The sequence below is a fragment of the Melopsittacus undulatus genome, chromosome 6 (genome assembly GCF_012275295.1).
Source record: "Melopsittacus undulatus isolate bMelUnd1 chromosome 6, bMelUnd1.mat.Z, whole genome shotgun sequence".
NCBI classification, from domain to species: Eukaryota; Metazoa; Chordata; class Aves; order Psittaciformes; family Psittaculidae; genus Melopsittacus; species Melopsittacus undulatus.
Window position 1 is genome coordinate 60764754 of NC_047532.1, and position 16101 is coordinate 60780854.

At 35.7% G+C, this 16101-nt stretch overlaps 1 protein-coding gene across 1 annotated transcript in view; it reads right to left on the reverse strand.

Annotated features, from left to right (window-relative positions):
- Nucleotides 1-16101, reverse strand: part of VAV3 (vav guanine nucleotide exchange factor 3) — a 158942-nt gene that overhangs the window by 115050 nt on the left and 27791 nt on the right. Inside the window, exon 2 of the mRNA XM_005148083.3 lies at nt 11683-11799. Coding sequence (XP_005148140.2) covers nt 11683-11799 — 117 coding nt within the window. The remainder of the gene's footprint in view (nt 1-11682; nt 11800-16101) is intronic.

Consider the following 16101-nt stretch of genomic DNA (forward strand, 5'->3'; position numbering starts at 1 on the left):
CCGTCACCACCAGGTGAGCCAACATAGATCAATCATAAGGTTTGAGACACACTGACAGATTTTTCACTACCAGCTGAGCAGCTTTGATGCAATGGTACCACATCACAACACTTTGCTGAGAATGCTGACCTTGCTTTAACATTTTACTTAACATTATGAAACAAATCTGTAGCAGAATTCCCTTACATACCCAGACCTTTGCATTGTAAACATGCAAGGACATGCAAGTTACTTTGATATCATATCAACATGAATGACCAATTTCACTGAGCAAACTGCTTTCAACATGCACACAAATAGTAGAACAAGATCTAGTATTAGTAACTTTACTTGAGTAGCTTCATCTACTATCTACTACCTATTAATTAGTATATTTGTCATTATATTAGGGGACTGAAAAAGTTATTAAAATAATCTCATGATTTAGCATAGAAAACTGCTCAACTTCTACATGACCGCATGTTATTTTTACTTGGCAAAAGAATACTTCCTCTCAAATGCTTATGAAAACAGCTGCCTCTAAGCCAGCACCTGGATTCATCTTCACTTCCCACTTCTGGGAAACCACTCATTAAATAACATCTCGGATTTTGTCAACAGAGTAATGCAATAAAGCAACTTTCATGCCTCCCAGAAAAATATATCTAAGGAGAAAAAAGCTTATGCTCACTAACTCTTCTTCACTCTCCCTTAGCCATAACTTCTTCTTCCCTTAGCCATAACTAGGAACATCCAGACTACATTCCCAATTGCCTTACCTCCACATACTCCATCTACTTCAGCAGTAGGAGTTGAAGACCTGTCTTAGTATCAGACTGTGCCTATGTTATTAGGCACAGTTGCACAAATTAAAAAACAAACCAATGCACCATCATCCAAATTAACTTCTACAAAAATGAGCAAGTATCATTAGCTTAAGCATTCTATTTGTCCTAACCCCCATGAACTAGACAGACATTTGAAATCATACTAGGCCTGAACAGTAACATACTTAACCTTGATCACAGAATAGTTGTCCAATAAATTCCATACTTCTGAGCTTGTACCATGGGGAGAGACATGCTCTGCTACCTGGTATGATTACTGCTTTACTAACATGACCTTTATAAGTAGCACCTACTGTTTAGGAGACTATTCAAGGCGCAGGTGGACTACTCATTTCCACAAGGGAAAGACATGAGGAAATGTCTGAAAGCTCTACAGATAGGTTTCTCATACACTCCCATTTAACTCCACATACAGCATCAGCATGCTTAGTGCTGCTGAACTGATGGTTAATCTAATTAATAAATACAAACACAAGACTTAAAATCAGTCTGGTTGTGGATCCTACAGATTCCAAATTTATGCCACCCACACATGGGTGGCAAATCTCCATCAAAAAAGAAAATGTAAATGTGAATTACTCTGTAAAAGTTCAAAATCAAAGTACATGCTTAACTTTGCAGTATCTGAGCTCTTTTGCTGCGTTTTGGATGATATTATCTAATACTTGCTAGACATAGGAAAATTACTGCACCTTTCCCATGTTCTGAAAAAAATAATTCATATTCCATTTTATTTAATTTTATAAGGAAAATGAAAATATAAAGTGAGACAATTTTGTGATTTTTATTTATTGAGAATCAGATACTTGGTGTAGAATCCACTTTTTCAAATCACAAATTACATCCTAAAGCGTGTTAACAGTATTACATAAATAAAAAATATTTATCTAGTTTAAACCAACTTTGTAAAGCAAGAAAAAACTTGTTCATTTTCTAATTAAAGTGCAATCATGCTTTAAACAAACATTTTTTGCCACAAATCGTGCAATTGAGAAACACCATCTTAGAATGCAGTCTATACCCAGCTCCCAAGTTCACATATACAAAAATGTAGACCTCACCACTTTGAAACTGGTATGATGACATTTCTAATCAGATCATTTCCCACAGATCACAGACTGTGTCCATCTACTATGCAGTGTACCCTGGTTGTCCAAACTTTCCTTTTAGCTAGCTGAAAAACTCTTAGGTAGGTTCTCACCCACCCCAAATAAAAACACATTGAAACTCAGTCTCAAACCCAAAACAGCATCACTTAACAATGCTTAGTGTACCAGATTAAGCTGTAAAAGAGCCCACCATATACGTAAATGCTTAAATCTCAAAAGAAGTGTATGTGTATATATATATATATATATATATATATATATAGTACCTTTCAAATAAACCAGCAGTGACCAAGAGGTATGTGTATATATATATATATATAGTACCTTTCAAATAAACCAGCAGTGACCAAGAGGTAAGCTAAAATAAGAAATCATAACAGGCAAGTAAATATCTTAAGCACAAAAGAAAGTGATCTCAAGAGAAACATGCACAGCTATTCCTGGCTGGCAATTTGTTTCAAATAGTTATAAAATTTCATATTTCACTACTTATCCAAGTGAGGGAAACATTTAAAAGAAAACTCACAAGTTAAAAATAAAATTTAAGAAACTTGGTCTCACTCCCCATTCCACTGCTTTTGAAAGGACAGCTTTTGAACTCAAGGATACATCTTATGAGATCCTTATACCACATGCAAGCTACAGTCTCTTATTAAGATTTTGACAGTGATCATAATTAGAAAACAAGTGGAGCCCACTGTTTAGACAGTGGTTGCCACAAGCTTGGCATTGTTGCCTTTCCTAATTCCATGTTTTAGTTTGCAAATCTTCTGTGAAGTATTGAGAGATGCTACCTCCCCAAGCCCAGACACAATTCCCAAGGTATATTCAAGTACACCAGTCAGAGGGCAAAATAGCTACTTCTATGCCTCGTAACATTCAGGAACATTATTCTATATTTACCTAGAACTGGGGGAGGAAAAAGCTACATAATGTACTACTGAGTCACTCTGAAATCAACAGCATCTCTGCTTGACACATTAAACTACACTGACTGTTGGAAAACAGCATACCCCAAGTGAAGGCTGAATGGGAAATTATAAAAAACTCCCCATCAGTGACCTACATTCAATTTTTGGCTCTATATTCCTTCACATGCACAGGCAGTAAATCATCCCACCAGTCATTTATATACTTTGGTAGGAAAATGGATTATATTGTGCACTGAATTACTCAGCTAGTATCAACTGGCCACTGCAGGAAACACATCTGCTTGCACAATGTCACTGACATTTTTAATTAAATCAGTTCTTCTTTAGAAACACTTGAAACACTTCAGCATTTTAAATATAATTAATTCTCCCAAAATACATTACATGAGAATTAGTCCTCAATTGGTTTTCTTAAGCAATTCCACCAAGTATCCTTTAGATATTCACAGATCAAAATGGATTTCACTTGAGGCCTAATTTTTTTTTGTTAAAAAAAATAAAGCTATATTTTTTTGTCATATATTTTTTATATTTTTTTCTATATATTTTTTTTTCTATTTTTTTTTGTCAGATAGTAATATTCAGGCCTATACGCAACTCTGATTGGGCAATTCTATTTTGTTAAGCCTAAAATTTGCATATAAACATACTCTGAATAGCACCTTCCAAAAATTCAAAAAGCATTCTTCTGTCAGCTTCTTTAGCACCACCCTGCATTATGCAGAGTACCAACATTGTTACTTCATATCTAAAGCTCTTTACAGGTAGTTTTCAATGTAATTTGAAATTATTTACTTGCAGAGCTTAACAATAACTCAAGTATGTAATTTCATTTCACTTTTGTTAATAATTTTATTTGACAATACTTTTAACTTCTTCCCTAATACTATTTTCTGTAGAGCAACTCTCATTATTTATAACTGGTTTTAAAGAGGTTCCCAAGATTATCAGTTATTACATTCATCATTACACTGAATGATTTCGTTACTGAATTGTTACTTTGGAACTGAAATCCTCAATTTTCAGCTACCAGTACCTACAACTTCCACCTTTGAAATCTCATGAAGCCATGAAAATACAAACAATCCATTTAATAAAACTTTTTCAAATAAATCTTATCTCATGCTTCACAGTTAAAAATACGTACAATCCAATACCTAAGATCTAGCATTCCTACTGTAACATTTTTTGACCAAAAGAAAAAGCTATCTCCCTTAATAGCTTAGTTTTTGCATAGAAAGATGCATTAATTTTCCCAGCAAGATAGTCTTTATGATTTCAATCACCTACGAATGACAGAAGCTTTTCAGATTTACAAGTTAACTATTCTGGAATACATTCTTTGGATTTGTTTCCTCATTATCAAACTGTTTAAGTATCCATCCTTTTTAAAGGCATGCAGTAGCTGTATCTGAAATTAACATCACAACTAGGCCAGAAAGGAAAATAAGAGGACACAATTGTTCATTAGCAAATACCTCCCTAGCCCTCTTACCAAACAGCTTAAGTAAAAGCCCTCCAACAAATTTTGGAAATGTTTCTCATTAATTTGTACCTATTTCCTTTTTATGAAATACACAAACGTTGTTTCCTGCTGCAAGCCTTTCACTGCAGGTTTCACTTTCTATTGAAGCTGGGTAGAAAAAAAAAAACAGTGAATGAGATGACAACCAACCTCACTACCAGAGCATTCTTCAGGCTAACAAACCCTGAATTTTTAATACTTACAAAGAAACAAGCAGCAACTTTCAACTGCCTTTGAAAATATATTATTTCTTAGGACTTTTCATTCAAGTACACTTCTGCTTCAGACAGAACTGCCAACCAAGAACAGCTGCCAGGTGGTCACCCACTTGCCTGCACAAAGAGAGGGACTCTACAGACAAAGCAGAAAAATCAGTTCTGCTTTCCACCAGCATACTAACAGCTCCTGGGTTTGACCCCACGACAAACCCCACCAGTCATTAGCAGCTAGTCTTGGAGAATGTTTATACGTGTGTGTATATATATATATATAGATGCTAGGAGGCATCTTTCAGTGAAAGATAAACTTAGCTATTTCAAGTCCTTCCAAGAAAAAAAATGAGCAAAAAACCAAACTTAGTAATTTCAGTTTCTGTAGCTTTCTTATATTGGAACAGAGCAAAGAAAGTCACTGAATGTATTATTTTAAAACTAGCAAAGACAATGTCTCCAGTTAATCAAACTGTTATTGTAATTGAGTAAAAATTGTAAATCATTTCACTCTACAACTGTGCCCTACTTGAGTCTGTGAGTTGAACATTTAATTCACACAACTGATAATGAAAATAGAAGTGCATTGGTCCAAAAATCAAGTCAAGCCTGTTTCATGTAACAACTGGAAATATCAGAATGACCAACAGATCCAGGTAACTGCAGAAGCCATGTTCTATTGGTTTCTTACATTGTAATATAATGCCTATGTCCCTTGAATCTCAACTGAGATTCAAAATCTCTGTCCCAAAGCAGACAGAGAAGAAGCAGAGAACCCAGGCAGCAAGCAGGAGATCTAGATCAAAGTGAGAGAGGGATTCTCTCAGAAATTATTTCAAGCATGAGGGAGCACAGAACAGGTTATATAAATTGAACTTAATCTTCTTTTCACCCTTTCCTCTGTCTGCAGAACTAACAGAAAACTGTCATGCTTTTCCTCTTTGGAAGCCTCCAGGCTTTCCAGAAGAGGAAAAGAAAAAAACGTGAACAAATTCAGTATCATAGAAAAAAAGATACACACAAAACACTTCAAAGTTCATATGGACTTCATCTGCAAGTCACTCATTTATTACCTTCTGGTTTTATTTATAGTTTATATTTCTGTTACCTTGACCGATGTTCATAAATTCAGGAAGTTTTGTATTTCTTTGTCAAATTCACTGTCAGCTTTTGGTTACTAAATGTTTGTATGGTAAATACTATATGGAATTAATTCCCTGTTTAAAAATAAGGTTTAAAACACGTCTATAAACAAATGCCTGAGAAGACAGAAATCTTAAGCCCTGTTAAACCTACTCAAGCTGCCACTGTCTTCCTCCAAAACTGCTTCCACCTTAAGGAAAAAAGGATTCTTCCAGAATTCAATGCTACAAATTCAGTGCCACACCAGGATACATGAATCAGATATACCTACCATTCAGGCAAGGTCATCTTAACAACAGAGATACTGTGCTCTGAAACTCAGTTTTATTCTCTCAGATTAGCAGTTTCTCATTAATCTTCAATTTCCAGCCTCGGTCACATTTGCCAAAAAGCTGAACAGAAGAGTACATTGTATAAGGATCGCAAGTCTTTTGCTACTTACAAATCATTCCAAGCACTCCCTGAGTGAGAATTTTTCATTAATGATTAGATACTTGAGGTATGTTCAACAGTTTGTGATGTGGTCAAAAATTACGATTATCATTAGTTTCCATTACATGGAAGCAAATATTATAACTTGAAACGTTGTGACAAACCTCTAAAAAATTCATGAAGATTCATTTGGAAAGACTAGAGAGGTGACAGTGTGACAGTATGCTGTCATAAGAACATTCAAGACCAAATCCTGAAATACTGAGGCCTAAGTACATAAGCTCATGTAGAAGCTATACGTTCATGCTGCTTTTATTTCATTACATGTCATATTATAGTTACATGCCTAAGAATTTGTACAGACTCTTTGGTGATCATCACTGCAACAAATTACAGATAAGTACATTAAGTTTATCTAGTGCTTGTAATGGTTTTCACTGTCACACAATGTATTCTGTAAACTTTCAAAGACTTTTCAGAGAGGTGGTTAAGAGCTACACCCTTTTTCATTCCACTTGCTCACCCACCTCATCACTTTGCCCAAAATTATGATTTATGTTCTTTTGGGCTGGAACACATTTTCTGCTATGATTTAAGGGAGGGTCTTAGGAAGGCTACTGAGTGCTTAACCTTTATGCAACTCTACACAGATAGAAATAATATCTAACAATTAAAACTCTCCACATACGCCAAGCATTTTAGCAGTCTTGCAACAGTGTTTTCTTGCTCATTTTTTTCCGATGCTTATTTTTTTCCAAAGCATTTCCACAGGGAAGGAACCTGGAACCTGTCTGTATCTTCCATGTTTTCATTCTCCCACATTCACAAGTACACATTGAAAGAGTTCCAGTAACATTCATCTGAAACCAGTCCATCTCGGTGACACGCTTGAAAACATTAAAATGCTACTCCTAAAGGCAACTGTACAGCTAAGTTTCTTGAGCAAATCACTAAGCTCTTTCTACCACTAAAAAAGCTCAGAAAATGAAGATAGAGCTCTGTTTATAATTAAAGCTTTGCTTTTACCTGTTCATTTCTCTTTCTTCATTTTCATTTTCTTACACAATATGGTATAATGTCTTGACATGTCCCCCAATGTTCTGCAGTTTTCATGGAACTTTTTTAGTGAAAGTAGTCATATTCTGCTCTATTACCTCACTCATTAAATTCACTAAATAAGACATATAACAACTGAGGCTAATCTCAACTGCTTCAGTTTTATTGAATATTTCCTAAACATTTTTCCTCCTCACTCTTTCCTTAACGGTATATAATTTTTTTATAATAGTTGTTGCTCTTTTCTGTGTTGATTTAGGTGTGGTAACTCATGCACATCTGCCTGATCTTCCTGGAATCTGTTAAACTGAAGGGAATATTAACACACCAGGATCTTCAATTTCAGCATGAATTTCTGCTGCATCACAGCCTCAATTTCCTTTACACTGAGAGTGATTAAAATGATCAACAAACTTCATGACCTTAGTATACGCATACAATTTTCAGAGCAGTTTCTTGCTTTTACATAAACTAGCCTTTTAAGTACAACTGGATAGTTAGCTACATTGGACGTTATGGTATATGCTTTTAAACAATTAGGTATTTGTTTGATTGGTAGTAGTTGGTATTTGATCATCCCTCATATCTCCACCCCCACTACCCCACCCCCCTTTTATAATCAAGATTGAATACTGTATGTTATTTCTAGACACCTATTGCAAGATCTCTACTAGGAGAGGTTATGTCTGTGTTCTTGCTAGATCAGTTATCATAAAAAAGCCACTGTGTTCAGTTATATGTTGCTTAGAATATTTAAGAGCAGAGTACACAGTTCTTTTTTTGGCAATATCTGGACACTATTTTCCCCCATGAGACCTCAAACACAGCTCTGAGGCCAGGGAGCATCTATCAACATCAACATGCACTAGAACTAATCCTCAGATTCCTATTTCTGCAACACATTAGTTGCAAACTTCCTTCACAGAATAGGGATAGCAACAATTTGTTGTGGTGTACCAAACAGCAAAGGCTGCTGTTGAGGACTGTGCAGGGCTCAGAGAACTGAAAGAACAAGTATCAACATTACTTGTTGATTCTGGCACACAGGTAGAAAGGAAGAACCTGACAACCTTGTGGTAGTGAAAAATGACTCTCCAGCATGGAATTCATAACGAAAACACTGTCTGGCACCCCATGGGCGTGGGAGGGCATTTCATGCTCTGTCAGGAACTTAATGCAACAACAACGAAATTTACTGATAGAAAAATGACTGAGAATGGGTGAATACTGTAGAACCCCATGAAAAACAAATTTTGTCATTTTAAAAGCATGATTTAACAATCCTCCTATTTCTGAATAATGCAGCCCCTCTTTTTTTTTTAAGCACAGTCTAAAAATAAGGAAGTCAATGCTATTATACATGAAACAGAAGAAAACCCTCATCGTGTAACAGCTGATATCAATATTCATATGGAATACAGACATTAAAACATATTTATGAGATTACCTGCTTTCCTGTTTCTTTACTTATTCTCCAGCTGTTTACATGTTGTCTCTTCAGCTTCATGCCTGATCCCTATCCCTACCAATACACCCTTCTTTTTCCTCTGATCACAGAAAGATCAAAGAGTCTCTGCGTAATGGAGCATAAAGTTCAAGTCACATTTTCATACATTATGTCAAAGCATCTGAAAACAGCTCATTTAACCCTAGCTATTAAATGTAAGTTTCACCATTACAGCAAACATATTGTAAACAGCATTTCACAAGGCTGTCAAAAGTCTTAAAATTCTACAGGCAGCGTACAGCTGCTTCTATGAGACAAAGGGGTTTGCTGCCATTTTCTTCAGTGTTGAAAAACATCAGAATATGACAGTTTCCATCACCAGATCTCTCATCTTATTTTTCCTGTCAATCTTATCTCCTTGAAGGCTTGCTGTTCATTTACATATTGCTCCAGTTCCCTCCATTATCATGCTTAAAAGTCACTGAAATCTGTTATATTAAACAGAATACTCCATCATATGATGACAAATTCAGTAATCATTTCTTCATAAACTCAACTGAAGCATATAAAAATGCCAAATACATAAGGCTTATGGAGTCATTTCAGTTACAGATTATTTACATCTCACCACTAATGAGTAGTTCCCAACTTCTGACATCTCTAGACAACTTTCAGTACATTCAAATGTGTTAGAGGCTGTAGACGTTGCGCATGCTCATTCCATCACCTTTTTGGTCAACAATTGGAAAACAGAGCATTTCTAAACCTTATTATGCTTTTTGTTTGTGCCTGTAATCAATTTAAGATCACTCATATTTTGTATTAAGGAATGCAATTCACAGAACTCTTAGAAACAGCAGAATTACTTGGTTGCAGTAACAGGAAAAATCTTCAGCACCTGTTTTTTGGCCTTTTGCATATGAACAATTTCAGTTCAAGGATGCTGGAGATTCAGGACTACATTAAGGTTGCTATTCTTAGGAAAAAAAAAGGGGGGGGGGCATTGACAAGCAAATATCAACTTGAAAAATATAAGCTTTTTCTCACTGCTGCTACTAGCAAGCAGAATTTCCAAAGTACATTATCACATAAGCTATTTAAAACCCATGCCACTTTACAGATACACAAACAATATACTTAAAACTACAGAATTAACTTAGCAAAGGTCTGACCATACATTTTAATCAAGTTGTAACTTCCCCCTCCACTATCTTAATGCCCTCAACTCGACCAACTGCTTTAGGAAGCTTAACTACTCATTTGCAGAGGCTAGTAAAATATACAGATCAGCCTATCAAAATACAGTATCTTGCTACCTCCACTCATGTGTGGCAAGCTTCCACATAAGCATGCAATGGAAACAGCTGAACAGCAGAGCCATTATGCACCTAAACCCATGCCCAACGCAGCTATTGCAATGATTGCATGGGCTTGTTCAATTTAGCACCTCCACCTCTGCACAAGCAGATGTTACTATGCACATAGCCGCATTAAAGGAGCCCACACACAAGTCTCGTTCAAATTTGTCACTGCATTTTTACATGGTAGCTTTCCAATAATTGTGACAAAGGCCCCTAAAGTGCCCAACACTAGAGAAACTTTTGCTTACAAGCACTATCACCATTGCTAGCACTGAAATACTAAGGTCACATATCTTCACATAAATTATTAAATAAGAGACACCATAAGTAAGACATTTCTACTGCACCAAAAAGGTCAAAACCAACAATTTTAATTCTGCTATTTGCACAGAACAAATCTCATTTTTAACAAGCAATACACTGCATTTGCAAAAAAAGATCACTTTTTAACAAAAGCTTTATCTTAAGTGTAATTTATAAGGACTAAATATGTTCAGCATGACTAAAGAACAAGTGGATTTAGTTGTCTAGTTATATATTCAAAAGGACTTAAATCCAGACAAAAGGTTCAGAAAAATAATTAGACATTTTGGTTAACAGTAATCATTGAACCATTCCAAATAGTCATACTGCAGCCCTGATTCATGCTTCCACTCTTACATCATCTTTACCTCTATGTCTACTTATAAAGAGCAGCACATAAAAATTATTATCTCTTTTAGAAAGCAATAATGCTTGAAACACACTAAATTTGAATAAGTCAATATTTTTGGTGCTACTTCAGGTCACTTTTAGACGTCTCCTCTGAAATTAGAGTAATGATACCCTATGACTCAAAAGCAGAAACCAAAGCAGAACTGAACATATGCTGACAATGACAGATCACACAGGTTATGTAGGAGGCTGTGAACAATGAACTGGAGAAAGCTTTTACATGCAGAATAACTAATCATAGACTTACAGAATATATTTCAGGCTGTGTAAATGCGGATAGTCACATTAACCCACCATAAAGCTCATGTCTGAGCTTTACAGCAGCTTAGAAAAAAACCACCAAATTTTGAACCTAACTGCCAAAAAAAGAAAACTTACAAGGGCTAAATTTACATAGGTGGATTTTGAGCACTTGAGACTATGGAAAATTGTTCTGTGCCATGTGTCTACATTGTGTAGGCCCAGTACTTCTGATTCCACACTATTTAAGTAAAAAATTATACCACTAGACAGCACTTGGCTATCTTCACACATTTCATGTATCTTTAACTCAGCATGTTTCAATCAGGGTTGGGTTTTTTCTGGAGGGAACTGTTCAGGGTTTGTGGGGATTATTTTTTCTTTTTTTTTTTGTTCGTTTTGGTTTTGGGTAATTTTCGGGGGGGTCATTTTGTTTTTTTAATTTAATGCTTTTCACACCTTCAGAGTTTTCTTACCATGGATATTTCTCTGCCCTCAATTAGCCTCTCTAATATGACTCTAATTTTCCTGCTTTCTTAATTCTTCCACACTGCTTTTTTACTAGTGAATTCACATCCATTACTCACAACTTCTTAACTCCTACACCACATATACCATGTGGAGTTCTAAAGCACTCAAGCAGTAGAGCACAGGCATTACTCAGGATATAATTAAAAGGATCCTTACCTTCCCAAAATCTCTCACATCAAACAAATCAAATGCTTCAAAGAGTTCACTTTTCTTCATCCCAAATATTTCACAACATGCCGAAAGAAAAGTCCTTATATTCTTCAAGCAAAGAAACTAGGGGAAAGAAAACAGAAATATTAAGCATCAACTAGCAACATGTATGCTCCCTTTGGTAACAAATATTCACTGATACAAAGTATCAAATGTCATTAACAACTTGTATGCTTACTTTTGTAGCAAATATGCACCGATACTAAATATCAAGTATTATTATCATTAATAACTTGTGTTCTCTTTTGGTAAGGAATATCCACCCATGCAATTATTTGTAAGTCATCACTTTCACTATGCTATGATCTTCCACAGGTTCTAATTCAGCCATAAAAGTTACCTTTAGATTCAAAAGCATTAACCAAATTCTGAGTAGACAGTTTGTGAACAGAAACTATCTTCTCTCTTTTGACATAAACAGTAAGAAAGGAGGTTACTGGAAAGTTGTGGCTGCCCCACCCCTGGCAGTGTTCAAGGCCAGATTGGATGGGGCTTGGAGCAACCTGGTCCAGGGGAAGGTGTCCCTTCCCATGGCAGGGGGTTGGAATTTTATGAGCTTTGAGGTCCCTTCCAACCCAAATCATTCTATGATTCTATGATAAATGACAGTATGCTACTAGATACAAATTATTCTAAATACTTACTTTTCAAAATACAGACTTACTTTTCAGGTCTCTACAGATAGCATAGAGCAAAACTAATGAATATTAAATAATATTATATAAATAAATATTCAGGTGAGAAAGTTCTTCATACATCAAGCTCTTAACATGAAAGTCTAGACTGAATACTTACTGAACACACATGCACTATTTTAACACATTAAAGACATTACGAATACATATTCTCCATCTGGAGCATGAGAGCAGATTATATATGCAATCAAGAAATTGTTTACAACTTATCTAGTGGAGATTAAGATCCCCAAGCCACCTTGATTTCTGTACTGAATCAAAGTACAGAAGTTGAGTAACCTTCACTTGAATTTATCCACATAAATCAATGATCATCCAAGTCTTGAAAAGCACAAAGCTTCTGCCATAGTGCTCTCCCTACAAGAATTTTAATGCATTTTCCTGTAGACATTTATTATAAATAAATAAATACCTCACCAGTACAAAAGACAATACCTATTAATAGCATTGCAATAACTAAAGGCATAGCTAAAAGGTGCAATATCCACTATGGATAATGACCAGCACTGTGGGGTTCTAGTACCTTATGAAGACACTAGCTCCATAAATATGCTGTTTCAGGAGTCTTACAACCCACTGTGCAGTACAGCACAAAAGCAAACATGACATTTATAGACAACAAATTACCCAGCACTGTGATCTAAATATGTATTTTGAAAGTACTGATAAAGCAACTCAATATTAAAACTGTGTTCCTAGACTTCTGCCTCTTATGTGAGATTTATAAGAATGAGGACCATTTACATTAGGACAGATCACAGAATTGCTATATGATCCAATTTAATGTTGTTTATAAAAGCAGTATTTTTTTATCTTAACACTGACCAAATGTCACAGACCTACCTTTTCCTGAGCACCAAGTAATAAATACCCAGACTTCTCACTCAGATGTAATAAGTCACTGCTTTACCTTCAGCATGAGACAACAAAGTATCAATTCAACAGGGAGCCCTAATTCCTGTCTTACATAGAACTAATCAGCCAGACACAAAAAAGACAGAGCAACTGATAGATCCAATTTAGAGAAAGGTTGCACATGTGAGGCTCAGATTCAACAACAGAAGCTTCAAGAGCAGACAACTCTAGCAGACAGTTGTTGACATCAAGAAAACAGCCAACAGACTCATCACAAAGCATCACAAATGCAATCTCTGTACAAGCTGTAGCTCACAGGAAGGCACCCGTAACTGACAACTGCCACATCAAGTGTAAGGGGCCACAGATGTACCAAAGAGAGCTGTAGCCTCTGACCCTCCCTCCGCTCCCAAAACTCCCATCTGCATATGCTCCCAGCTCAGATGAGGCAGCCAGCGCTGTGCTGTATACTGGACTGCTCAAGGACAGCCCCATATTTACACCAGACTGCTTTTATACCTATATACAAAAAATGAGTCTAGCTTGCTTAGTCAAAATCACAAGCTTCTCTGTTTTGTAAAGATTTTAATTTTCAAGTCTAAATTACAAGGTTAGAAGACTAAGAAATGAGAAACATATATGCCGTTTCCTCCACGATATCAGCAGAAAGAACAAGACAATTGGCTAGTTTGGGATTTTGCAGCTTTTAAGACAAAAACAGCACATACAGAATGATTACTGGTTTCCAATATAGTTTTTCCCAAGTGTTTTTAATGTTTTCCTTAAAAGCCTTCAGTGGCCAGCAGCACTGTCCAACGCAGAATACCGATTCAACCTGAATACCAGTTGACTTTCTTCAATTGAAATTTCTACCTCCACTGAATTGTTTTTCCTCACTGGAAAATTCAGCTGCCTCTTTAAAACCTACATTTTTAATTTATATTTTGAGCTTAGATCTCTTGGCTCGCCAGTGCAAAGAAAGTTTACAGCTGCACTGTTTCTCTCTAAAGACAGCAAAAACTTAAGGGAGAGACAGGAGCTGTCATGGGCATAAAATCTGGCCTAGTTTTGCTAGAGAACATATCAGTGAGTTGCATGCAGCTTCTTAATACAGCTAAAAGAACTGTTTAGTCTATTAGCAGTTATGCACACAGTTTGCTTTTGCTTCTCATTCCATAAAATTCTTCCAATTATTCTTAACAGATGTCTCTTACAAAAAAGATGATGGCATTTAGTCAAGAAGACTTACTGGTTACTTCAAATTTGGAGGGAATCTTGTGACATCAGCCTTTTGTGTTTAAATTATTACAAATTCCATGCAAATAAATGGGAAAGAGTATCAACAAGAAATTGGGTTTCTCTGAGCACATATGTTTCAAAGGAAATGTTAAAGTACCTACACTGTAAGTAGTAAATTCTTTGGAATATGCTAATAGAGATACGAAAGAAGAATCTAATCCCCTATCCTCCCACCCCTTTTAATAATTGTTAATTCATTAAGCAATAAAGTGCACTTAACATGTATCATATGTTAAAGAGACCTGACATAATTATAATCTCATATTCAATAGCCATACAACAACAGAGCAGTTATATTGCATTTTTTGTTGATTCTATAAACCACAGACAAGCATTTGCCAAAACTACTTGCACTTGATATGGGACATCACCAATGAGCAGTGACTTTTGTGGAAAAGGCCTCCCAAGAAAACAGTTTAAACCCTCACTAGTTCAAAGACTGTTTAGTGAGTTTAGTTGGACATCTAGTGTTTTGGTATCCATCAATTTTCTCTTGTAAAATGAAAGGCTCGTTATTAAACTATTAAGCTAACCACAGTAGTTGCGAGGATAAAACTGTGAGACTACTAAAGCTGAAAATGTGTTCATATTTATATGCACTCATTTGGCAATAAAATGTATGACCAAATGACGAAAAACAAAACCAAACAAACAAAAAACCCCAACCACCTCATTATATGCTACTTGTGTTTTGGAGAAGTTATTTGATTATATTACCAAGAAAACTTTCAGAAATATTTCCAAAACATCATATTGTAATCATCTAAAGAATCTATTTTCTAAAAGAAAGCAAAGTTTTTTATCATTGTGGTTATTGTATGAAGAAGTACAAATTTGTAAGAGAAACCTTCAAATGAAAAAAGAGCACACACCTAAAATCTAGGAAGTTCCATAAAAGACAATCCTCCTCTCTGGCAATAACAAAAAGGCACCATTAGTCTGCAGTCTCTCATTAGTAAGTACAGTCCTCAGGATATTTGGAAACCAATTACATTATTGTGTTTCTTTTTCAAAGTAAAACATCATACTTTGGTACACCGCAAGGGAGATCATTAAAGGCATAAAGAGCAGTTGGATACTCAGTTCTCAGAGATGCAAGGAGATCTAGACATCTTGGTCTAATCCCCAAATGTCTCCTCCACAGGAAATGTCTTCCAGTTCAAGAACCAATTTCTCTTTAAAAGATAACCTAACTAGAAAACTTGAAAAAGTTAATGCTGCCGTTTCCCCATGCCCCTTTTCTATTTACATGGCAGTATTAGTAGATGAAAGTCTGACATTCTAACTACACAGAACACTAAAAATACTGCAGTAGTGCAGTATAACCCACAAGTCTAAAAATGTTTACACTAGTAGAAAATACTTCTTGTGATTCACTCATCTCCAGCTGCACCACGAGAGGATAGCACACCCAGCACCCAGATCAACAAGATCACAACCCATTGGGGTTCAAGGTCCATTGTCAAGATGAATAGCTATAGATTATCAAGACATTTTTCGAGCACTTTAATGTTTC